The 25,689-nt window shown below is 44.7% G+C and overlaps 2 protein-coding genes and 1 pseudogene across 3 annotated transcripts; 2 read left to right on the top strand and 1 right to left on the bottom strand.

Moving 5' to 3' along the window:
- Positions 1 to 584: 584 nt before the first annotated feature.
- On the bottom strand, positions 585 to 3,315 carry LOC147967732 (uncharacterized). Its single transcript, XM_087522522.1, has 6 exons — positions 1,790 to 3,315; positions 1,602 to 1,706; positions 1,291 to 1,371; positions 1,135 to 1,215; positions 977 to 1,057; positions 585 to 897 (listed from the first exon to the last, which is right to left on the bottom strand). Exons 1-6 carry the CDS (start codon positions 3,295 to 3,297, stop codon positions 801 to 803), a joined length of 1,953 nt encoding a protein of 650 aa, XP_087378648.1. The 5' UTR covers positions 3,298 to 3,315; the 3' UTR covers positions 585 to 800.
- A 1,990-nt stretch (positions 3,316 to 5,305) lies between these two features.
- Positions 5,306 to 9,645, top strand: LOC125531344 (uncharacterized). 2 transcript variants are annotated; one of them, XM_087525363.1, is made up of 4 exons: positions 5,306 to 5,606; positions 5,981 to 6,285; positions 6,738 to 6,973; positions 8,770 to 8,924. In XM_087525363.1, exons 1-4 carry the CDS (start codon positions 5,539 to 5,541, stop codon positions 8,785 to 8,787), a joined length of 627 nt encoding a protein of 208 aa, XP_087381489.1. In that variant the 5' UTR covers positions 5,306 to 5,538; the 3' UTR covers positions 8,788 to 8,924. The 2 variants fall into 2 exon arrangements, with proteins under 2 accessions (XP_087381489.1, XP_048551716.2); XM_048695759.2 differs by lacking the exon at positions 6,738 to 6,973 and having other exon boundaries at positions 5,310 to 5,606; positions 8,770 to 9,645.
- Positions 9,646 to 10,110: 465 nt separating this feature from the next.
- Positions 10,111 to 25,168, top strand: LOC147967731 (uncharacterized; annotated as a pseudogene).
- The last annotated feature ends 521 nt before the right edge of the window (positions 25,169 to 25,689 follow it).

Here is a 25,689-nt window from a genome sequence, read left to right as displayed (position 1 = left end):
TCTAGGTATGGGCCCACACGTCATATTTTTGTAGGACAATTTTGCCCCTGGTCGTTTCACCTGCCTGGCTTGATCCCTTGTTCGATCGATCATCCCTGATAGAGAACACGCCTCGATCAGCACATGCCAGGCTCTATGCATGCACACATACATATGGTAGCTCTACGCATGGAGCGTGGTGATCCCGCTGCATGCTTCCCGGCGCCTTAACTCGCCGTGGCTCCTTCCCGCCGGCGCGCCACCACCTCGTTGTCTCCTTCCCGTCGCCGGCACGGCCGCGTCGCCGGAGCGTGCCATCGCTAGTAGCTTGTAGGTATTCGATGTTCTTGTATGAGTAGCTTTTGTAGAATGTACGTCTTCTTGCTAGCTTATTGCTGTTGGCTGGAGCCTGCTGTAGCTGCTCGCTGTTGTTGTTTGAAGCATGAAATTATGTACAGTTTTATTAAATAAAATTGACACCATTTTCACCAAATTTTGACATGATCTCTCTTTATTTTGTACCATTTTCACATGACACAAGAATATATATGTGAATCCACAAAATCAGCAGAATAAGGTGCATATGTACCCATAGACTTGACAATCCATAGTTTATAGGTATGAATTTTATATTTGAAGCAGAAAGTGAGTCATGTATGACAAGTTGCTTTCAAAAGCATAAAGTGAGTCATCATCTCACTACACACGAAAAGATCAAAGAAGACAGGGCAAGAATTCAATCCGAAAGCATCTACTTCGTGAACATGTGGCATCAATTTCATGAAAATCACAACACGCACGACAAATCATAACATGACATGCTACATTGTTTTTCTCTTCCTCGGCGTGATCTTCTTTGCGGCCTTCACAACAACCTTTGTTGGAGTAGAGGGAGTCCTTGTTTCCATAGAAAGTTTCCTACATAATGCATCGATTCCTTGAATTAAAAAACAGACAAATGTTACACACAATTGAAGAAAAACTTCAGTTTTTTTACCTCTTTGTGATTGGGCCAGGGATGCCTTGTAGGATAGCCAATGAAGATGTCCCTCCAAGAGGGCTACCAAGAGATGATTGACTACATAAACAAGCCTTGTTTAAGATAGAAACATAACACATTTGTAGTGATATTGAAGAACATCAGAAAAAAAATACCTCCTTGTCATTGGACGAGGGCTGCGTTGTGGGATAGCCAATGAAGATGTCCCTCCAAGAGGTCTACCAAGAGATGATTGGCTACAGAATAATGCATTGTTTAAGATAATAACCTAACACATTTATACAGGTATTTAACAAATTGCAAAAAAATACCTCCTTGTCATTGGACCAAGGCTGCGTTGTGGAATAGCGAATGAAGATTCCCCTCCAAGAGGGCTTCCAAGAGATGATTGGCTATAGAAAAAGGCATTGTTTTAGATGAAAACATAACACATTTGTACATATATTGAAGAAATTGCAAAAAAAATACCTCCTTGTCATTGGACCAGGGCTGCGTTGTGGAATAGCCGATGAAGATGTCACTTGAAGAGTGCTTCCAAGAGATGTTTGACTACACATAAGACATTGCTCAAGAGAAAAACATGCCACGGTTGTAGAGATATTGAAGAGAAGGAAAACATTACCTCCTCGTCCTAGGTCGAGGGCTAGCTTGTAGGAGAGCATCTCCTGGGATTGTACATTCGACATTAACTTCAGTGTTTGGTTTTATCTTCCTAGGTTTTGGTTTCCTAACAACAAAATCAATGAGTTTTACAAGAAAATAATAGAACATCAAATATGAGTTGAGTAAATGTGAATCAATAGACATTACCTTTTCTTCACCCCATTAGTTGGGCAACGAGCTTGCCTATGTCCCAATTCATGACACTTCTTGCATCTATTTTGGCTTCCTAATTGACCCTTTGGTGGTGGTTTCTTCTTATAATTTCCTCCTCCCTTTTCAAGGCAACTTTTCAATCTCAACTTCCTTTTTCTTCCTTTTGAACTTTTGGGGAGCGGTGCATGCAATACAAAGTCTAGTTCAACATTAGGCCACTGTGATCTATCTGTGAGAGGCTCAACGACCCCCCTATAAGCTGCCCTAAACCTTTGTACAGAGTAGTACTCATGGAGATAATTTTCCATCTTCACGTTCCTTTTTCCAATCAAGAAAACAAGTGCATGTTCACAAGGTTTACCTGTGTGCTGCCACTCTAGGCACGTGCACTCACTTTGCTCTATGTTAACCACATGCCTCAGATTGTCTTTATTGATGTCCCTGACCTCACCTTTCCAGTTACTTGCTCTAGTTACTTTCAAGTGCCCAAGCCCTCTTGTTCTATTATTCACTTGTTGTACAACTGCTGGCAACATTTCTCCATGTAGCTTTTCCCCAATCTTTCTTTTTTTTTCAATTAATTTCATTATCTTTCCATTAAGTGTGTCAGCTAGCCCATCTACAGGAAGATCTTTGATTCCTCTTATCCAATTATTGAAGGACTCGGCAAGGTTGTTATGAATGTAATCACACTTGATTTCGGTGTCAAAACTAGACCTCATCCACTTCAAGTTGTGGTAATCATGTAAGTACTTACCAACAGTTGGACTTGATTCTAGAACCTTAGAGAAGTGATACTCAAACATTGAAGGTCTATATGTCTTTCCAGCAGCCCACATACGACCAATTATGTCACCGCGGTATCTTTTGGAAAAATTCTGCATCAAATGCCTAAAACACTCCCTTTGTTCTGCTTGAGGGAAAACTTTCTTAACTGCATTTTCTAAACATTTACATGCATCGGTACTTATAGCAAGCTTTGGAATTGGCCCTAGTGCTCTATGCAACTGTGTCATGAACCATGTCCAATTATCGTCATCCTCAACCTCGATAAAACCAAATGCAAGAGGAGACATCCAATTATGTCCATCTAAAGCGGTACATGCAGCTAAATGACCATTCCACTTCCCATTCAATGCAGTTGAGTCTATGCTAAGAAAAGGCCTACATCCAGCATGGAACCCATCGACACAAGGCTTAAGTGCCATAAAGAATCTATGAAAGTAAACATTACCGTCCTTTAGTTTAGTGTCGACCTCAACAATGGTTCTAGGAGATCTCAGTTCTATCTCTGCTTTGAAATTGAATAGGTACCGGAAGCTACTACCCCACGAACCATATATCTCATCCTTTGCTCTCTGCATCCCCTTCCATACAGTGTCATAGCTAGTGGTTACATTCCAGTCTTCCTCCAACGTGTCTTGTAAATCCTTGCAACCTATATTTGGAGTTTTCCTCAATATTTTCTTAGACCTTTCTTGAACCCAATCCTGCGAGGCCATTGCCGAAGTTAGCCTGCTACTTGAAACATATGTGTGCGATGGTCCTATTTGGTTAACCTGCATACATGACAAAGTTGTTAGTACCTACAATAATAGGATGCTACCATAATAGAACATAACAGAAAAAACGAAGTTATTTAAGCTATGTTAGTACCCTGGTCTTTGTCTTATCAGCCATCAAACGACATGTTATTTTTCATGGACAATCTTCAGCCATACAATGTGCCATCCACCTACTCTTGTTAGCTTTATAAGTTCCAAGGTTGAATTCTTCATTAATTGCCCATTGTCTCACAGCCCTCCTACAATCTATCATTGTTGGAAAGATCGAACCTTTCTCAACTTTTGGATGATCTTTGTCATATAAAATTTCTATGTCTTTAGGAACTTGGTCATCTACTGGTATGGCTCCCTCAGCCATTAATTCCTCACTAACATGGCACACAACAACTGGAGCTGGCTCATTTCGTTGTTGAGCATCCTCGGCCTCATCCTCAATTCCAAGAACCGCACACATGTTTTCCTCGGACATAGGTGCTATTACATCATCACCAATAGGAGTTATCTCAAAAGTGGACCAATCAATGACAACTTCATCATCAGATTGCACATATCTCTGATTACTAGGAAGCAAATTACAAGTTGCGGAATCACTGATACATGGTGCACTGCTAGCATTTGAGTGATAAACATCGGAACTTGAACTAATGATATTGTCCACTATATCACTAGATGGGATATTTCCAGAACAAGATGATGTTGTAACCCCCTTTGCATTGTCCACAACTTGAGCAAGCACAAGCAATTCTTTCTCTTCCCATCTCTCAAGAAATGTTGTCAACAACTTCCAATAGCTATCAATCCTCTCAACTGATTCAAAGTGCTTATCTTGACACAAAATATAGACCTCTTGACCAACCCCCCATATAATTTTTGATCTAATGAGTTCTATCAATTTTTCAACCGTAAAATGTTTCATGTTAACCTCAAACTCCACATCATGTTCGGCAACTTGGCGCTCGCTGCCATCATCAAGCTTTGCGACAAATCGAAGAACTCTAACAATTAGTTTATAAATGACAACGCGCAGCCCTGCACTTTCTTCCCTACAAAATTACATAATTTTTCAAACAAAATCAATGATTAGGCCTAACTTTTCATAAACTTCCGATAAAAAAATCAGACAATGATCCAATTCAGAAGCTACTAACCCATCCGGAGCTGCGACATCTGGCTCCATCACCACAATCAGTGGGTTCTACTCGTCGTGAAGCCTTCCCACTATCTCTCCTCCACCATAATCTCCATGTCTAGGGTTCGTGTATGCCTCAACTTCCTGGCTGAGACAGTTAGACAGAGAGGGAGAGGGAGAAGGAGGGAGAGAGAGAGATGCGATTCCACCTGTGAGTCGATGGACGAGGCGTCGATAGGGCGGAACGGCTGGAGCGTTGCCGGATGAGAAAAACGGACAGGAGCGGGGAACTGGCAGCACTCGGGGAAGAGGCACGACGGGGCGGTGCTGGGCACTGGCGGCGCAGTGGGAGGAAGCAGGAGCGGCGGGGCGATGCTGGGCACTGGCGGCGCGGGCAGGAGGAAGTGGGAGCGGCGGCGCAGCGGGTCTCTTCTGTGCCTCGTTTCGTTCGCACTTCCAGGAACGATCGATCGAACAAGGGATCGGAGCCAGGCAGGTGAAACGACCAGGGGCAAAATTGTCCTACAAAAATATGACGTGGGGGCCTATACCTAGAAAAGGAGAGAAAAACTCAAGTTGTGTCATTTAATCCAGCTATCAATCAAATCTGGGTCATCTAATCAATCTAAAAGAAAGATGTGTCATCAGATCAAAGTGCTAGGAAAAGTATGTCATATTATCAATTTGCTTCCATTTTGCCGACCCAAACGGACAAACTCACACAAGATTTATGTCTCCCGTTGGAGTTGGCCTAATTACGTGCCAGGAAAAGTATGTCATATTATCAATTTGCTCCCATTTTGCCGACCCAAACGAACAAACTCACGCAAGATTTATGTCTCCTGTTGGAGTTGGCCTAATTGCTTCTCATCCCCTGTTTCACCTACGTGACCTACCTTGCTCCTCTCGCCGTGCGCCCGATCTCCTCGTCCCGGGCGTTCAGTCGTCACATAGCGAGAGATCCCCAAATCTTGTGAACCCTAATTTTCCGCCCACACCATCCAATCTAGGGTTCGCCCAGTCGCTGCGCCTCGTCCCCCGATTTGGATATGGTGCCCCCCTCTCCGGGCGTCCGGAACTTTCGCTACGGGATGCCCCATCTGGACCGCGTTTCACGGTGCGTCCTGGCCTTGTGTAGATTCTTTCTTCTCCTCAGAACCCTGCAATGCATGCTGCTGGTCTAACACACAGAGAGCATGTGCTGCTTCTTCTTCTTCTTCTGTCTTTTTAATGAGTGTCAATCATTGATGTATGTAGTTTGTTTGTGATCTTTGGGTTGGGTGGGTGTATGTAGTATGTATGTATGTTAGCCGGCCGGTCTGCTCTTCGTACGAGTTCCTGGATTGTTAAATGCCTGGTTGAAATCGGGGGCTGAGCTCCTTAATTAAATCGGAAATAAGTAAATTAACCATGCTGCTGGAGATCTCTTGGCTCTGGATTGAGACTGACATGGATTACTGACCGGGTTCTAATATTGCTCTTTCGGTGCAGATCTGCTTATGCATCCATGGTCGTCATGGCAAGGAACATTGCAGTAAAAGGCGAGAATACATGGGGCAAGTCGAATTGGCTCTGCTGCCCCCCTTGTTGCAGTAACTATTTCTGCACCTCCACCTACGCCAATGGCGACCAATCTGCCATTGCCGAAGCCATGGATAGAGCAGAGATGAAGGGGCGGACCTCTTCTCGTGTATATACAGCCCACATCCTTAACAACACCACCCACCGGGACGGTTCTATATACAAGAAACACTCTGGTTTTCTAGGTTTATGGCCACTTACCCGACGTGATGAGAGTAAGTCATCATAATCTCTTCCCTATCATAATCTATAACATGGTTTGGTTGATCGATTAAAAATGCATTATCGTGTTTAAAAAAATTGCAATATATATATAGATTGTTATAGAGAATATATGAATTAGCAAAAAAGTATTTACAGGTTGAATGTCTTATATAAAATTTCTAGATATTAATTTGTTTATATATCATGCATGGTTAAGGTCTTAACACTAGTTCTTTTGAACAAATCAACACTATTTTTAGTTACATAAATATGTGTCAGTTTTACTCATAAACCAACAAGCTCTGACTCATGAAGCTGAAAGTCACTATGCTTATTTTTATTATTTTCCCTAAATTAACACAAATATGTGTTGGCAAATCATAATTATAATTCTACTTCTCGTGAGAAATATTGTCTAATTCATTATTTGTTGAAATAAAATATTCGTAATTTTTTCATGAAGCACAACTCGAGCCAATGATGTCCTCGCAGCCCATGAATTGCTCCCCGAATCGGGAAAAATGTGATATACATTATGCAACTCATATGATGCAGATTTTCTCATTAAAATTGGCTAAAACTAGTACCAACGTCGGGTTGGTACAGCTATATGGATATATAGCAGTGCGGGATTATCATGATTCGTTGCTTAATTATGTTGTCAATAGTAGCAGAGATGATCCCATCATTGTTGAACAGGTGCACATCTTTACATATATGCAATTATATTTAGTATTGGATTCATTTAATAATAAAGCTCAATCTCGGTGTTTTATGCATAAAGCTAACTGATTGAGATATAAATATTTGTATGTCATACTATAACCATGTAATTGGTGTTTAAGAGTCAAAGACTAGTGGTCATAAGTTTGGTTGTTGACTTGATATCTTGACTCGACTGGTTGGCACATCAAGCGACTAATGGACTAGTTGCTGATTAACCTCGACTAGTCTTGCCCTTTAAGTTGGATTGGTTCAAAATTAGCCCACGGGTTTCTTTTTAAAAATAGGCCATTGCCAGGTTGAATAAAAGTAGACCTAAGTTCATTCGTTGAACGGTAGTCTCTTTGATGGACCCACACACATTCCCATCTCAAGTCGTCTCGTAGGTGTTGCTAACCTCATCCTTATGCTGACTGTTTTGTCGATCCCTCTGCCTATGAGTATGATTAAGGCTGCACCAAGCAACGTTTCTACTCTTTTTCACCGCCCAACATTACCGCGTACCGCATTGGCTGCATACCTTGCCACCTAGTCGGCAGACAACATGGCACGTGTGCGACCACATCTGCTTGTTCGCACCGAACGCGTCGTGCTTGCAGATCCTCAGCACGCCCCTACTACATTGCCAGCATGGCATGGCATACCGTCTTAATGTCTTACACACTTTTCATCCATATCTGTCCCAACAAAATGTAGAGCCTGTGTTAGCGCTCTCTCCTTGACGGTTGACGCAGACTTGGACACACATGTCTCCGTCTTGTCCTACGGTCTCTGTAGCTATAACTCATCAACTTCTCGAGAACACTAAGGTTCGGTCCCATTGGCCAGCCAAGGAAGATCAAGAGGATTTTACTTGCTGTCGAACCCTCACTTCCGTTACCTTTACCTAAAGTAGACATGATTGACATTCGTGCTGCTTATGGATTATAATTTATTTGAGTGATCTATCAGTGAGTTATAGGTTTTTAAAGTAAAATCAACCGGCATAATTCTGGAAGCTTACTTCATGTAAGGCAATTACTTAGTACAATAATTTATTTTCTTTCCTTCAATGCATATGAGGGTTCATACCATGAATTATCCAAACACACTAAATTTGTTAGCACATAAACTACAAATACCCTTCTCTCTTGTTGTCATAAGTGAAACAGTATCCTTCACTTTTATAGGGCCTCTTTGATAGGAAGGATTTCCAATAGGTTTTTGAAGGATTCTAGTCCGAGCGAAAATTCTTCCTACCTCAGGGTTGCAAATTATAGGATTTTTCTCTCTCTTAGGATTCATTTGCACTATAATTCATTAAAAATCTATCCACTCCAACATTTTAGGAAAAAAAATTATGCCTTTCCTGTCCACAATCAAACATTCTTTCAGTCCTCTTATACTGAAGATGGCACAACACTGTAATTTGTGCTTTGGTGTTACCACATTTTGGGAATCCTGCAATCAAACAGGTCAAACATTTGAGGTGGCTGTACTTTGATGATCTCATTTGTATCAGTGTATGGATTCGTTTATGCAAATGCATGTTATATAATGATGGGGTTGACCTTGCATATATTAGGCAAGTTTGTGGTTAATTATCTTGGCATGATTTAGTTGTGTTATATATGCAACTGAATTATATTTGTTGACAAAATATCTCAAATTGTTTTGTTTTCGAGGGTTTAGATTTTATGCTATCATTTATCTTAGATCTGTTGTTTGGCTAGAAAGAAAAGTGACATTTCTTACTTTACATGAGGAGCTACTAAATAATAATAGTTTTGCAGGTTCTGTTATTGGGATGACTGGCCCTAAGCGATACATCGCAACGCTAGCCCCTGTTCTAGTTGAGTTTGACATGAGGATCAAGAAAGGAGAGCAAGAAGAGGATGATCTACAACTAATTGATGGTGCAATAGAGTACGGCAATCTATGCACATCTGAATACCCATTCACAGATCGTATTAATGGCGATTGCGGCACGGTTGACATTACTTTAGCCCTCGTTCGTTGGGCATTTGAGGCCACAATAGATGTTACCGTATCAAAAGTGCAGAGTAGATTCGATTTATCTCTCAGTTCGTTTGTTTTTATTATCGATGGGTTACATGAGATTAAGCTCTTTCGTGGCAGTATTGGTGAGTCGTATGGCTTAAGAAGACATGTGATTGCTGTAAAGGAGGATACTTGGATGCATTTGAAGTTCAAGGTAGGTCAGAGAAGTTGTAAAAATGATGGTGATCTTGATCGCCATTGTTCCTTCAAAGCAAAAAAACATGGGTACGATTGTCAACAAATCATGCTTGAGCTTGCCTCTATCTCAGTGAAGGTGACCTGGTCGAATGTGCGAACGGCTCAGAATTATAAGTCAACAACCGGGCAGTAATTACATCAAGGACTTAACCAGGAAAGAAATGAACAAGTGCGGATGTAAAGCACTCTTTTTCATATTTGAACTTTAGTTGTGTTATTTGATCTTGCACCGTTTATTTCTTATTTCTTAGGCACTGGAATGCAGCGATTTGATAACTTTGACTGATTTGCTGGAACAAATGCTAGAAAGTGGGACTGTCATATGAAAAGTACTCCCTCCGGTCCAAAACATGTGTTGTGGTTCTAATTTAGAGATATGAAAGAAAATCTGAAGACCTTGTAGGACAAGGAAAAAAAGTCGTCTATAATTCCAACCAAGCTTTTAGTTCGATACATATATACGACAAAACCCACAAAATTCAGAGGTTCGGTGAAGATCTAATCATCATTTTACCAATGAATGTGGGCCATGAGTATGAATCTGTAGCTATAAATGTTGAGTTGGTCCTTAAAAGTACGCCCTCCATTCTCAAATGTAAGTCATTTTAGAGATTCCAACAAGTGAATACATACGGAGCAAAATGAATGAATCTATACTCTAAAATATGCCCTACATACATCTGTATGTTGTAGTTCATTTGAAATGTCTAAAATCACTTATATTTAGGAACGAAGGAAGTATGGTGAATGTTAAATATGTTAACCTCTGCAACCTTATGGTGCTTTTGGAATTGTCGGAATGAGCTCTGTTTCCAGGGTCACACCCTTGGAAAAGCCTACTGGATGTGTATGGGACAAGCTGGCTTGGACCGCACATGGTTGGTAGGTTTAATCTGCAGGCAAACACAAAAGTAACTGCTGCTGCAAGACATCAGAGATCAGACGCATGGAGCACAAGCCATCCGAGCTCCTCCGCGTCGCTTGTTACTGAAGCCTGGGGAGGCTGGGACTTGACACTGTAACCGGAAGAACTGAAACGCCATCTTGCCATGTCCGGATCAACTACAAAGTTTTCCTTTGCCATACAGGGGTAGGCCTCTCTTGCCAAGCTGAAGCCAAGTCTTCTCACTTTATTTATTTTTGTTGGGTCACTTTTATCACATGTCCATGGTGAATCCTATACAGAATATAGATAGATCTCTCCTCCTCCCCTCCGTATGAGAGGCACCAAGGCGGTGATCCTTAAGATTGACTTTGAGAAGGCCTACGATTTGGTTAGTTGAAATTTTTTGCGGCAGGTCCTGCTGGCAAAAGGGTTTGATGGGGCATACGTGCACAGGATTATGTAGTTGGTGACGGGCGGTCACACTGCGGTCTCGGTTAATGGCAGGGTTAGTAATTTTTTCAACAACGGTAGGGGGCTCAGGCAAGGAGACCTGGCTTCCCCTCTTCTGTTTAATTTCATCGCAGATGACTTATCCAATATCCCGTCAAGGGCTGCCGCGGCCGGGCACATTCCCCCCGTTAGCTCTCACTTTGTTCCTGAGGGGATCACTCACCTTCAATGCGCAGATGGCACGATTATCATGGTCGAACTCAACGATGAGTGTATCGCTCACCTTAAGTTTCTGCTGCTCTGCTTTGAAGCCCTGTCAGGGCTTAAGATCAACTTTGCTAAGAGCGAAGTTATTGTGACAGGGGTGTCGGAAGCCGAGGCCCTGCGGGTCTCTCATCTGCTTAACTGTTCTTTGGGCTCCTTTCCTCTCAAATATCTTGGCCTCCCTATCTCTCACGAGAAACTTCTTGCTAGAGACTTCGCTCCTATGGTAACTAAAGTGGGCAATCGAGTTATGCCTTGGAGGGGCAGATATAATACCCAAGATAGCAAGGTTGCCCTTATTAATGCTTGCCTCTTGTCCCTCCCCATGTTCTTGATGTGCTTTTACCTTCTCTCTGCTGGTACGCACGCGGGGTTTGATAAGCACAGGGGTGCGTTCTATTGGAATGTGGTGGATAATAAACACAAATATAGGCTGGTTAAATGGAAACACATGTCAGACCCAAGAACCTTGGGGGGTTGGGCATTATCGATACTGTGACTATGAACAAGTGCCTTATCATCAAATGATGGTGGAAGATCATGACTATCTCGAAGAACCCGCTCTGGCTCAATATTCTTAAGGCCAAATACTACCCTAACTCTAGTCCTATGTTTGCCTCCTCATCGGGTGGACTCAATTTTGGAAAGACCTTGTCAAAGTCGGGCCGGTGTTTAAATCTCTTGTTAAATTTGTGGTTGGGAATGGTAAGTCCACTCGCTCTTGGCTTGATTGGTGGTGCGGTACCTCCCCCCTAGCGGTTTCCTTTCCGGTTCTTTTCTCCTATTGCCCGGATATGGAGATCTCTATCTCTGAGTTCTCTGGTAATAATTGGGACTTGGCCCTTCGTCGCTCTCTCTCTCTCTCTCTCCTGAAGAGTTGGATGACTGGCAGCATCTTGTTGCCTGCATCCCTGTGCTCTCGGAGGGGGAGGACTCGGTGGTTTGGCCCCACTCTGCCTCCGGACATTTTTCTGTTAAGTCTCTATATGCTAAGCTTATTTCTGGCACTCCTACTAGCAAGTTCAAGCTGATTTGGCGGGCCCATATTCCTCCTATGGTCAAGATATTTCTGTGGCAAGCCTATAGAGGGCGGTTGTCTACGGCTGATCAAATTCGTAAACGTAATGGACCTGGGTCCGGCAGGTGTGCGCTGTGTGGTGAGATGGAGGACACGGATCACATCTTTTTCAAATGTGCTTTGGCAAAGCTCGTCTGGTGTTGTATCAGGTCCTGGCTCCACGTGACTTGGAATCTTCCACCTTCTCTGACCTCAGGAACCTTGCTTCTGGTCTAGTTGGGGCCTTTAAACGATTGTTCTAGGTGGGATTCCCGGCTATTTGCCGGGCGTTGTGGACTACTAGGAACAAGTTCACTATCAAGCATATTTTTCATGCTAAACCTGCCGATTGCTTATTTAAAACCTGCCTATTCCTGCAGCAGTGGAGATTATTGACTAAGGAGGCCGACCGTGAGGCTTTTGACTTGATGACTGTCAAGATTCGAGCCACTGCTACTTCACTTTCGCAGCATCAGTTAGGCGGCTACAGGAACTTGGTGGTCCCTTTTGTCGTGCTCTGTCTTAATCTCTCTGCTTGCATGCCGGTTGTTGGCCTGGGTGCCATGTACTTCTTGCCTTCCAGTACTCTTTGTGTTGTTGCTACTCTTATGTCCGGTTGTCTGTCTTGTGGTGAACGCTGCCTGGTGGCTTTATTTATAAAGTCGGGCTGATGCCTTCTCTCTAAAAATTCTATACAGCCTTTATTGTGTCATACAGTCGCCCAAAAGCACAAGGATACACGTCCTCGGCTGGTTTATCGGTTTTCAACCAATTTTCTCTGGTTTTTCTCATCGGTATTTGCCTTTTGCATGGTCTTTTTCTTATTTTTTTCTTCTAATTTCTGATTTTTCTTTAGTTTTTTCCTGTTCTATTTGCTTATCCGGTTTCCTATGGTTTTTTGGTTTGGTTTCTTTGGGCGCGGACGTGTGGCACTCGGGTGTAGGTGCACATGACACACCCGTCCTGTCCAGCTGGACCGAGGCCGTGCCGGCCTGCTCCTGGCTCGGGGTGTCCTGCGGCGCTGCCGGACACGTCCTTTCGCTCAGGCTCGTGGGCCTCGGCCTCGCCGGCACGCTCGACAAGCTCGACTTCACGGCCCTCCCGGATCTGGCCACGCTCGACCTCAACGGCAACAACCTCTTTGGCGCCATCCTGGCGAGCCTCTCGTGCCTCCGCTCCCTGGCCACGCTCGACCTCGGCAGCAACGGGTTCGACGGCTCCATCCCGCCGCAGCTTGGCGACCTCTCCGGCCTCATGGACCTCCGGCTCTACAACAACAACCTCGCCGATGCCATCCCCCACCAGCTCAGCAGGCTCCCCAGGGTCAAGCATTTCGACCGGACGTGGATTTTTAGAACATCTGCACCCGGGCCCTGCTATCCTGGCTGTCCAATATTTCTTTAAGATATGTGCAACACAACTGACTTCCTATATGAAATTTTCTCTTTTTTGCTTCTCTCACATAGAACATGTCTTGAAGTTCAAACCTTTGCAGCGTGACAAAGCTTTCTATCTAGAATCTAGGATAAATCTTTCAGAATTTTTTATCAAACATAAATATACAAAATATGTTTTTTAATGTAGACAATCATAATTTATATATTTATATTTGACCAAAAAATCTGAAACATTTATCCTAAATTCTAGATAGAAAACTTTGCAACGCTGCAAAGGTTTGAACTTCAAAACATGTTTTATGCGAGAGAAACAAAAAAGAGAAATGTGTTTGCATGAATCGCGATGCACAGAATGGATGGCTAGATAGGGAGGACCTGGGTGCAGGTGTTCTATTATATGTTATGGCATTTCGACCTGGGCTCCAATTTCCTCACCGACCCGGACTACAGTAGGTTCTCGCCGATGCCCACCGTCAACTTCATGTCGCTCTACCTCAACTACCTCATGTTGGAAATATGCCCTAGAGGCAATACTAAAATGGTTATTATTATATTTCCTTGTTCATGATAATTTTCTATTGTTCATGCTATAATTGTGTTATCCGGAAATCGTAATACATGTGTGAATACATAGACCACAACATGTCCCTAGTGAGCCTCTAGTTGACTGGCTCGTTGATCAATAGATGGTTACGGTTTCCTGACCATGGACATTGGATGTCATTGATAACGAGATCACATCATTAGGAGAATGATGTGATGGACAAGACCCAATCCTAAGCATAGCGCAAGATCGTGTAGTTCGTCTGCTAGAGCTTTTCTAATGTCAAGTATCTTTTCCTTAGACCATGAGATTGTGCAACTCCCGGATACTGTAGGAATACTTTGGGTGTGCCAAACGTCACAACGTAACTGAGTGACTATAAAGGTGCACTACGGGTATCTCCGAAAGTGTCTGTTGGGTTGGCATGAATCGAGACTTGGATTTGTCACTCCGTATGACGGAGAGGTATCTCTGGGCCCACTCGGTAAGACATCATCGTAATGAGCTCAATGTGACTAAGGGTTGGTCACGGATGATGTGTTACGGAACGAGTAAAGTGACTTGCCGGTAACGAGATTGAACGAGGTATTGGGATACCGACGATCGAATCTCGGGCAAGTAACGTACCGATTGACAAAGGGAATTGTATACGGGATTGCTTGAATCCTCGACATCGTGGTTCATCCGATGAGATCATCGTGGAACATGTGGGAGCCAACATGGGTATCCAGATCCCGCTGTTGGTTATTGGCCGGAGAGTTGTCTCGGTCATGTCTGCATGGTTCCCGAACCCGTAGGGTCTACACACTTAAGGTTCGATGACGCTAGGGTTATTAGGAAGACTTGTATGTGATTACCGAATGTTGTTCGGAGTCCCGGATGAGATCCCGGACGTCACGAGGAGTTCCGGAATGGTCCGGAGGTGAAGATTTATATATAGGAAGTTGTCATACGATCACCGGAAAGGTTCGGGGGCATATCAGTATTATACCGGGGCCACCGGAGGGGTTCCGGGGGTCCACCGGGAGGGGCCACCTCTCTCGGAGGGCCTCATGGGCCGTAGAGGAAAGGGAACCAGCCCCAAGTGGGCTGGGTGCACCCCCCTTGGGCCCATGCGCCTAGGGTCGGGGGGGGGGGGGGGAAACCCTAGAGGGGGCGCCCCCCCTTGCTTGGGGGGAAAGCCACCCCCTTGGCCGCCGCCCCCCCCTCTAGATCTCATCTAGAGGGGGCGGCCCCCCTTCCTCCTTCCCCTATAAATAGAGGGGCAAAGGGAGGGCTGCATACCACATCAAAGGCGCAGCCCCTCCCCTCCCCAACACCTCTCCTCCTCCGTTAAGAGCTTGGCGAAGCCCTGCCGGAGTACTGCCGCTCCACCACCACCACGCCGTCGTGCTGCTATTGGAGCTCTCTTCCTCAACCTCTCCCTCCTCCTTGCTGGATAAAGGCGCGGGAGACGTCTCCGCTCCGTACGTGTGTTGAACGCGGAGGTGCCGTCCGTTCGGCGCTAGGATCATCGGTGATTTGGATCACGTCGAGTACAACTCCATCATCCCCGTTCTCTTGAACGCTTCCGCTCACGATCTACAAGGGTATGTAGATGCACTCCTCTCCCTATCATTGCTAGATGACTCCATAGATTGATCTTGTGATGCGTAGAAAATTTTAAATTTCTGCTACGATCCCCAACAGTGGCATCATGAGCTAGGTGTATGCGTAGTTTCTATGCACGAGTAGAACACAAGTTGTTGTGGGCGTCGATTTTGTCAATTTACTTGCCGTTACTAGTCTTATCTTGATTCGACGGCATCGTGGGATGAAGCGGCCTGGACCGACCTTACACGTACGCTTATGTGAGACTGATTCCACCGACTGACATGCACTAGTTGCATAAGGTGGCTAGCGGGTGTCTGTCTCTCCCACTTTAGTCGGATCAGATTCGATGAAAAGGGTCCTTATGAAGGGTAAATAGAAATTGGCATATCACATTGTGGTTTTGGCGTAGGTAAGAAACGTTCTTACTAGAAACCTATAGCAGCCACGTAAAACTTGCAACAACAATTAGAGGACGTCTAACTTGTTTTTGCAGCATATGCCGTGTGATGTGATATGGCCAAAAGGATGTGTTGAATGATATATGTGATGTATGAGATTGATCATGTTCTTGTAATAGGAATCACGACTTGCATGTCGATGAGTATGACAACCAGCAGGAGCCATAGGAGTTGTCTTAATTTATTTATGACCTGCGTGTCAACATAAACGTCATGTAATTACTTTACTTTATTGCTAACCGTTAGCCATAGTAGTAGAAGTAATAGTTGGCGAGACAACTTCATGAAGACACGATGATGGAGATCATGATGAAGGAGGTCATGGTGTCATGCCGGTGACGATGATGATCCTGGCGCCCCGAAGATGGAGATCAAAAGGAGCAAAATGATATTGGCCATATCATGTCACTATTTGATTGCATGTGATGTTTATCATGTTTTACATCTTATTTTCTTAGAACGACGGTAGCATAAATAAGATGATCCCTCGCAATAATTTCAAGAAAGTGTTCCCCCTAACTATGCACCATTGCTAAGGTCCGTTGTTCCGAAGCACCACGTGACGATCGGGTGTGATAGGTTCTAACGTTCGCATACAACGGGTGTAAGCCAGGTTTACACACACAATACACTTAGGTTGACTTGACGAGCCTAGCATGTACAGACATGGCCTCGGAACACGGAAGACCGAAAGGTCGAACATGAGTCGTATAGAAGATACGATCAACATGAAAATGTTCACCGATGATGACTAATCTGTCTCACGTGATGATCGGACACGACCTAGTTGACTCGGATCATGTATCACTCAGATGACTAGAGGGATGTCTATCTGAGTGGGAGTTCATTAAATAATTTGATTATATGAACTTAATTATCATGAACATAGTCTAAAAACCTTTGCAATATGTCTTTTAGATCAGATGGCCCACGCTAATGTTGCCCTCAACTTCAACGCATTCCTAGAGAAAACCAAGCTGAAAGACGATGGCAGCAACTACACGGACTGGGTCCGTAACCTGAGGTTATCCTCATAGTTGCCAGGAAAGCATATGTCCTTGATGCACCGCTAGGTGAAGCACCTATTTTCCCTGCAGAACAAGACGTTATGAACGCTTGACAGACGCGTAGTGATGATTACTCCCTGGTTCAGTGCGGCATGCTTTACAGCTTAGAACCGGGGCTCCAAAAGCGTTTTGAGCAACACGGAGCATATGCGATGTTCCAAGAGCTGAAAATGGTTTTCCAAGCTCATGCCCGGGTCGAGAGATATGAAGCTCCGACAAGTTCTACCGTTGTAAGATGGAGGAGAATAGTTCCGTCAGCGAGCACATACTCAAAATGTCTGGGTTGCACAACCGCTTGTCTCAACTGGGAGTTAATCTCCCGGATGATGTGGTCATTGACAGAATCCTTCAGTCGCTCCCACCTAGCTACAAGAGCTTCGTGATGAACTTCAATATGCAGGGGATGGAAAAGACCATTCCCGAGGTATATTCAATGCTGAAATCAGCGGAGGTGGAAATCAAAAAGGAACATCAAGTGTTGATGGTGAATAAAACCACTAAGTTCAAGAAAGGCAAGGGTAAAAAGAACTTCAAGAAGGACGGCAAGGGAGTTGCCGCGCCCGGTAAGAAAGCTGCCGGGAAGAAGCCAAAGATTGGACCCAAGCCTGAGACTGAGTGCTTTTATTGCAAGGGAAACGGTCACTGGAAGCGGAACTGCCCCAAGTACTTAGCGGATAAGAAGGCCGACAATACCAAAGATATATGTGATATACATGTTATTGATGTGTACCTAACCAGCGCTCGTAGTAGCTCCTGGGTATTTGATACCGGTGCCGTTGCTCATATTTGTAACTCAAAACAGGAACTGCGGAATAAACGGAGACTGGCAAAGGACGAGGTGACGATGCGCGTCGGGAATGGTTCCAAGGTCGATGTGATCGCCGTCGGCACGCTACCTCTACATTTACCTACGAGATTAGTTTTAAACCTCAATAATTGTTATTTCGTACCAGCTTTGAGCATGAACATTGTATCTGGATCTCATTTAATGCGAGATGGCTACTCATTTAAATATGAGAATAATGGTTGTTCTATTTATATGAGAGACATGTTTTATGGTCATGCCCCGCTGGTCAATGGTTTATTCTTATTTAATCTCGAACGTGATGTTACACATATTCATAGTGTGAATGCCAAAAGGTGTAAGGTTGATAATGATAGTCCCACATACTTGTGGCAGTGCCGCCTTGGTCACATTGGTGTCAAACGCATGAAGAAACTCCATGCAGATGGACTTTTGGAGTCTCTTGATTATGAATCATTTGACACGTGCGAACCATGCCTCATGGGCAAAATGACCAAGACTCCGTTCTCTGGAACAATGGAGCGAGCAACCAACTTATTGGAAATCATACATACTGATGTGTGTGGTCCAATGAGTGTAGAGGCTCGCGGTGGCTATCGTTATGTTCTCACCCTCACTGATGACTTGAGTAGATATGGGTATGTCTACTTAATGAAACACAAGTCTGAGACCTTTGAAAAGTTCAAGGAATTTCAGAGTGAGGTTGAGAATCAACGTGATAGAAAAATCAAGTTCTTACGATCAGATCGTGGGGGAGAATATTCGAGTCACAAATTTGGCACACACTTAAGGAAATGTGGAATAGTTTCACAACTCACGCCGCCTGGAACACCACAGCGTAATGGTGTGTCCGAACGTCGTAATCGCACCCTATTGGATATGGTGCGATCTATGATGTCTCTTACCGATCTACCGCTATCATTTTGGGGTTATGCTATAGAGACTGCCGCATTCACTTTAAATAGGGCTCCATCGAAATCCGTTGAGACGACACCGTATGAATTGTGGTTTGGTAAGAAACCTAAGCTGTCGTTTCTGAAAGTTTGGGGATGCGATGCTTATGTCAAGAAACTTCAACCTGAAAAGCTCGAATCCAAATCGGAAAAATGCGTCTTCATAGGATACCCTAAAGAAACTATTGGGTATACCTTCTACCTCAGATCCGAAGGCAAGATCTTTGTTGCCAAGAATGGATCCTTTCTAGAGAAAGAGTTTCTCTCGAAAGAAGTAAGTGGGAGGAAAGTAGAACTTGATGAAGTATTGCCTCTTGAACCAGAGAGTGGCGCAGCTCAAGAAAATGTTTCTGAGGTGCGTGCACCAACTAGAGAGGAAGTTAATGATGATGATCATGAAACTTCAGATCAAGTTGCTACTGAACTTCGTAGGTCCACAAGGACACGTTCCGCACCAGAGTGGTACAGCAACCCTGTCCTGGAAATCATGTTGTTAGACAATGGTGAACCTTCGAACTATGAAGAAGCAATGGCAGGCCCAGATTCCGACAAATGGCTGGAAGCCATGAAATCCGAGATAGGATCCATGTATGAAAACGAAGTATGGACTTTGACTGACTTGCCCGATGATCGGCGAGCCATAGAAAATAAATGGATCTTTAAGAAGAAGAAAGACGCGGATGGTAATGTGACCATCTATAAGGCTCGGCTTGTCGCTAAGGGTTATCGACAAGTTCAAGGGGTTGACTACGATGAGACTTTCTCACCCGTAGCGAAGCTGAAGTCCGTCCGAATCATGTTAGCAATTGCCGCATTCTATGATTATGAGATATGGCAAATGGACGTCAAAACGACATTCCTTAATGGTTTCCTTAAGGAAGAATTGTATATGATGCAGCCAGAAGGTTTTGTCAATCCTAAAAATGCTGACAAGGTGTGCAAGCTCCAACGCTCAATCTATGGGCTGGTGCAAGCATCTCGGAGTTGGAACATTCGATTTGATGAGATGATCAAAGCGTTTGGGTTTACGCAGACTTATGGAGAAGCCTGTGTTTACAAGAAAGTGAGTGGGAGCTCTGTAGCATTTCTCATATTATATGTGGATGACATACTATTGATGGGAAATGATATAGAATTCTTGGAAAGCATAAAGGCCTACTTGAACAAGTGTTTTTCAATGAAGGACCTTGGAGAAGGTGCTTATATATTAGGCATCAAGATCTATAGAGATAGATCGAGACGCCTCATTGGTCTTTCACAAAGTATGTACCTTGACAAGATATTGAAGAAGTTCAATATGGATCAGTCCAAGAAGGGTTTATTGCCTGTATTGCAAGGTATGAGATTGAGCACGACTCAATGCCCGACCACGACAGAAGATAGAGAAAAGATGAGTGTCGTCCCCTATGCCTCGGCCATAGGGTCTATCATGTATGCCATGTTGTGTACCAGACCTGATGTAAACCTTGACGTAAGTTTGGTAGGAAGGTACCAAAGTAATCCCGGCATGGAACACTGGACAGCGGTCAAGAATATCCTGAAGTACCTGAAGAGGACTAAGAATATGTTTCTCGTTTATGGAGGTGACGAAGATCTCGTCATAAAGGGTTACGTCGATGCTAGCTTCGACACAGATCTGGATGACTCTAAGTCACAAACCGGATACGTGTATATTTTGAATGGTGGGGCAGTCAGCTGGTGTAGTTGCAAGCAAAGCGTCGTGGCGGGATCTACATGTGAAGCGGAGTACATGGCAGCCTCGGAGGCAACACAGGAAGCAATCTGGATAAAGGAGTTCATTACTGACCTAGGAGTTATTCCCAATGCATCGGGCCCGATGACTCTCTTCTGTGATAACACTGGAGCTATTGCCCTTGCCAAGGATCCCAGGTTTCACAGGAAGACCAGGCATATCAAGCGTCGCTTCAACTCCATTCGTGAAAATGTTCAAAATGGAGACATAGATATTTGTAAAGTGCATACGAACCTGAATGTCACAGATCCGTTGACTAAACCTCTTCCTCGAGCAAAACATGATCAACACCAGAACTCTATGGGTGTTCGATTCATCACAATGTAACTAGATCACTGACTCTAGTGCAAGCGGGAGACTGTTCGAAATATGCCCTAGAGGCAATAATAAAATGGTTATTATTATATTTCCTTGTTCATGATAATTGTCTATTGTTCATGCTATAATTGTGTTATCCGGAAATCGTAATACATGTGTGAATACATAGACCACGACATGTCCCTAGTGAGCCTCTAGTTGACTGGCTCGTTGATCAATAGATGGTTACGGTTTCCTGACCATGGACATTGGATGTCATTGATAACAGGATCACATCATTAGGAGAATGATGTGATGAACAAGACCCAATCCTAATCATAGCGCAAGATCGTGTAGTTCGTCTGCTAGAGCTTTTCTAATGTCAAGTATCTTTTTCTTAGACCATGAGATTGTGCAACTCCCGGATACTGTAGGAATACTTTGGGTGTGCCAAACATCACAACATAACTGGGTGACTATAAAGGTGCACTACGGGTATCTCCAAAAGTGTCTGTTGGGTTGGCACGAATCGAGACTGGGATTTGTCACTCCGTATGACGGAGAGGTATCTCTAGGCCCACTTGGTGATGCATCATCATAATGAGCTCAATGTGACTAAGGATTGGTCACAGGATGATGTGTTACGGAACGAGTAAAGTGACTTGCCGGTAACGAGATTGAACGAGGTATTGGGATACCCACGATCGAATCTCGGGCAAGTAACGTACCGATGGACAAAAGGGAATTGTATACGAGATTGCTTGAATCCTCGACATCGTGGTTCATCCTATGAGATCATCGTGGAACATATGGGAGCCAACATGGGTATCTAGATTCCGCTATTGGTTATTGGCCAGAGAGTTTTCTTGGTCATGTCTGCATGGTTCCCGAACCCGTAGGGTCTACACACTTAAGGTTCGATGACGCTAGGGTTATTAGGAAGACTTGTATGTGATTACCGAATGTTGTTCGGAGTCCCGGATGAGATCCCGGACGTCACGAGGAGTTCCGGAATGGTCCAGAGGTGAAGATTTATATGTAGGAAGTTGTCATACGATCACCGGAAAGGTTCGGGGGCATATCGGTATTATACCGGGGCCACCGGAGGGGTTCCGGGGGTCCACCGGGAGGGTCCACCTCTCTCGGAGGGCCTCATGGGCCGTAGAGGAAAGGGAACCAGCCCCAAGTGGGCTGGGCGCACCCCCCTTGGGCCCATGTGCCTAGGGTTGGGGGGGAAACCCTAGAGGGGGCGCCCCCCTTGCTCGAGGGGCAAGCCACCCCCTTGGCCACCGCCCCCCCTCTAGATCTCATCTAGAGGGGGCCGGCCCCCTTCCTCCTTCCCCTATAAATAGAGGGGCAAGGGGAGGGCTGCATACCACATCAAAGGCGCAGCCCCTCCCCTCCCCAACACCTCTCCTCCTCCGTTAAGAGCTTGGCAAGCCCTGCCGGAGTACTGCCGCTCCACCACCACCACGCCGTCATGCTGCTATTGGAGCTCTCTTCCTCAACCTCTCCCTCCTCCTTGCTGGATCAAGGTGCGGGAGACATCTCCGCTCCGTACATGTGTTGAGCGTGGAGGTTCCGTGCGTTCGGCGCTAGGATCATCCGTGATTTGGATCACGTCGAGTACGACTCCATCAACCCCGTTCTCTTGAACGCTTCCGCTCGCGATCTACAAGAGTATGTAGATGCACTCCTCTCCCTCTCGTTGCTAGATGACTCCATAGATTGATCTTGGTGATGCATAGAAAATTTTAAATTTCTGCTACGATCCCCAACACCTCACCGACAGCTTCCCGGAATTCGTGCTCAAGAGCGGCAACGTCACCTACCTCGACCTGTCGGAGAACAATTTCTCAAGGCCATTACCGAACACACTGCCGAAGAAGCTCCCCAGCCTCATGTACCTCAACTTGTCCGCCAATGCATTCTCCGGTTGGATACCAGTGTCGCTATCGATGTTGAGGAAGCTCCGGGACCTGTAGATTGCGGCCAACAATCTGACTAGAGGCATCCCAGATTTCCTTGGGTCGATGTCCCAGCTAAGAGTTCTTGTACTCGGCGGCAACCTGTTTGGCGGTCCGATCCCGCCGGTTCTTGGCAGGCTCCAAATGCTACATCGCCTTGACCTGAGGAGTGCCATGTTGGTTTCCGCAATTCCACCGCAGCTGGGCAACCTTGGTAATCTCAGTTTTGCGGACCTGTCCACGAACCAGCTCACCGGTGTACTACCACCAGAGTTGGCCGGGATGCACAAAATGCGGGAAGTTTGGCATATCGTCGAACAAACTCGCTGGTCAGATCCCACCCGCTCTGTTCACGAGCTGGCCATACCTCATAGGGTTCCAAGCGCAGAGTAACTTGTTCACTGGGAATATTTCGATGGAAATCGGCAAGGCAACCAAACTACAAGTCTTGCATCTCTTCAGCAACAACCTTACCGGCTTTATCTGGTAGAAATTGGCCAGTTGGTGAACCTGAGTCTATTGGACCTGTGTGTGAACTGGCTCACAGGGCCAATACCTCACTCGCTTGGGAACCTCAAGCAGCTCACACGGCTGGCGCTGTTTTTTAATGAGCTCACTGGTGCCATCCCACCGCAGATCGGCGACATGACAACACTGTAAGTACTGGACGTCAACACCAACCGTTTGGAAGGCGAGCTGCCCACGGCCATCACATCACTCGGTAATCTCCAATACCTTACGATGTTTGATAACAACTTCAGTGGTACTATACCACCGAACCTTTGGAAGGGGCTGAGCTTAACCGATGCCGCCTTCAGGAACAACATCTTCTACGGTGAGCTGCCACAGAGCCTGTGCCATGGCCTCGCGCTGCAGAACTTCATGGCAAACCACAACAACTTCAGCGGCACCCTGCCGCCATGCCTGAAGAACTGCGCAGGCCTGTACCATGTGAGACTGGAGCAGAACCAATTCACCGACGACATCTCAGAGGTGTTTGGCGTCCATCCCATCTTGGATTCCTTGGATGCCTCGAAGAATCAGCTGACAGGGAAATTGTCGCCTCATTGGTCACAGTGCATCGATCTTACAGTTCTATCCATGGACAACAACCTCATGTCTGGCAGTATCCCTGCAGCCTTGTGTCGATTGACCTCTCTCCGATCACTGGATCTATCAAATAACCAATTCACCGGGGAGCTCCCACCCTGCTGGTTGAAATTAAAGGCACTAGTGTTTATGGATGTGTCCAACAATGGTCTGTGGGGTAACTTTCCTGCCTCAACGAGCTTGGATGACTTTCCTCTCCAATCACTTCATCTTGCTAACAATAGCTTCTCCGGAGAATTCCCATCTGTCATTGAGACTTGTTGCAGTATGCTCATCACATTAGATCTTGGGGACAACATGTTTGTTGGTGATATTCCGTCTTGTATTGGAACAAGTGTTCCTCTTCTAAGAGTTCTGACCCTCCCATGCATCCAACAAGTTCAGTGGTGTCATTCCGTCCGAGGTGTCCAAACTTTCTAATCTGCAAGTACTTGACATGTCCAAGAATAGCTTTACTGGATCGATCCCAGGAATGTTCAGCAACTTAACGTCAATGATGAAACAACCAAAACAAGTTTTCTCCAGCAAAAAAGTAGAATCTTCTGGAAGGCATGATTTTGTCCAAGTGAGACGGATTTCCACATTTTCTTGGAGGACAGTGCTAGCCAATAACCCATCGCCGCTGGATAAGTACCGAGACAGAGTTAACATTTTCTGGAAGGGCCGTGAACAAACTTTCCAGAAAACAATCACAATATTAGGTATCGATTTATCAAGCAATCTACTTACCGATAACATCCCTGAGGAGCTAATATACCCTCAAGGTCTCCTATTCTTGAACTTGTCTAGAAATGATCTGTCAGGCAGTATTCCAGAAAGCATTGGCGGTTTGGAGCTATTGGAGTCCCTTGACCTCTCATGGAATGAACTTTCAGGTGCTATCCCTCCTACCATTTCAAAATTGAAGTCACTTGGTGTGTTAAATCTGTCCAACAATCTCTTAAGGGGCGTCATACCCACTGGAAGTCAGATGCAGACATTTGTAGACGAATCAATTTATGGCAACAATCCGGGGCTTTGTGGCTTCCCGTTGAGCATAGCTTGTTTGGATGAGGGAACTGAAGACCACCAAGAACTTGGAGGAGATATGTGGTTGTGGTACTCTATAATCCTTGGCATCGTTTTCGGTTTTTGGTCCTGGTTTGGAGCTCTGTTTTTCCTCAGGCCATGGAGGTTTTCCTTCCTCCGATTTCTTGATAAGTTAGGCAGTAAGTGAGGTTCTTATATCCTCAGATGTATTTTTTTCTCTGCCAATATAAACTAAATAATTTCAAAGTTTTCTATACCTGTAGGAGCTTCATAAATTGTGGAATTACTTCCTTCCTTTGGTGAAGAAACTTCTAGTTTCTTAGCATCCAATGCTGGAGCCGTAGTCTCTTTCTGCATCTTTATGATTAGCAAATCTGCCGACAAGAAGGCAACTTAGCATCTAGATTTTAACCATTTCCCTAACCATGTTCAAGAAACATAAAGGTTAGAGCATCCATACTGTAAATACACAAGGCAGCAGGACATAAAGCAAAAGATGAGCAACATCATATGAGTGGAATAAAAAAGATTTCGGAATACAGTATGATGAACAAAAAAATGTAGTGCTTGAAAAACATCAGGCCTTTCAAATATCAATATACTAGAAACGGCTATAGGACTCAACTATTCAAAGTGCACTTTGACTAATAACAGGATTCTGTAAAAAAAAACAGTCCATGGAGCAATGGAAGGTACTTAGGGAACATTGAAGATATTTCAGATTACCATCCCTACTTGTTCTTTCTGTCATTTGTCATACACATGTAGCAGCAAAACAGTGGAGCAGCGAGATAACTTTCCTAATATGTTTTTGGCCATGAATA

This window comes from Triticum urartu, chromosome 5A (assembly GCF_056163025.1).
Source record: "Triticum urartu cultivar PI428250 chromosome 5A, HENAU_Tu73, whole genome shotgun sequence".
NCBI classification, from domain to species: Eukaryota; Viridiplantae; Streptophyta; class Magnoliopsida; order Poales; family Poaceae; genus Triticum; species Triticum urartu.
This window is presented reverse-complemented; position numbering and strand designations above follow the sequence as displayed.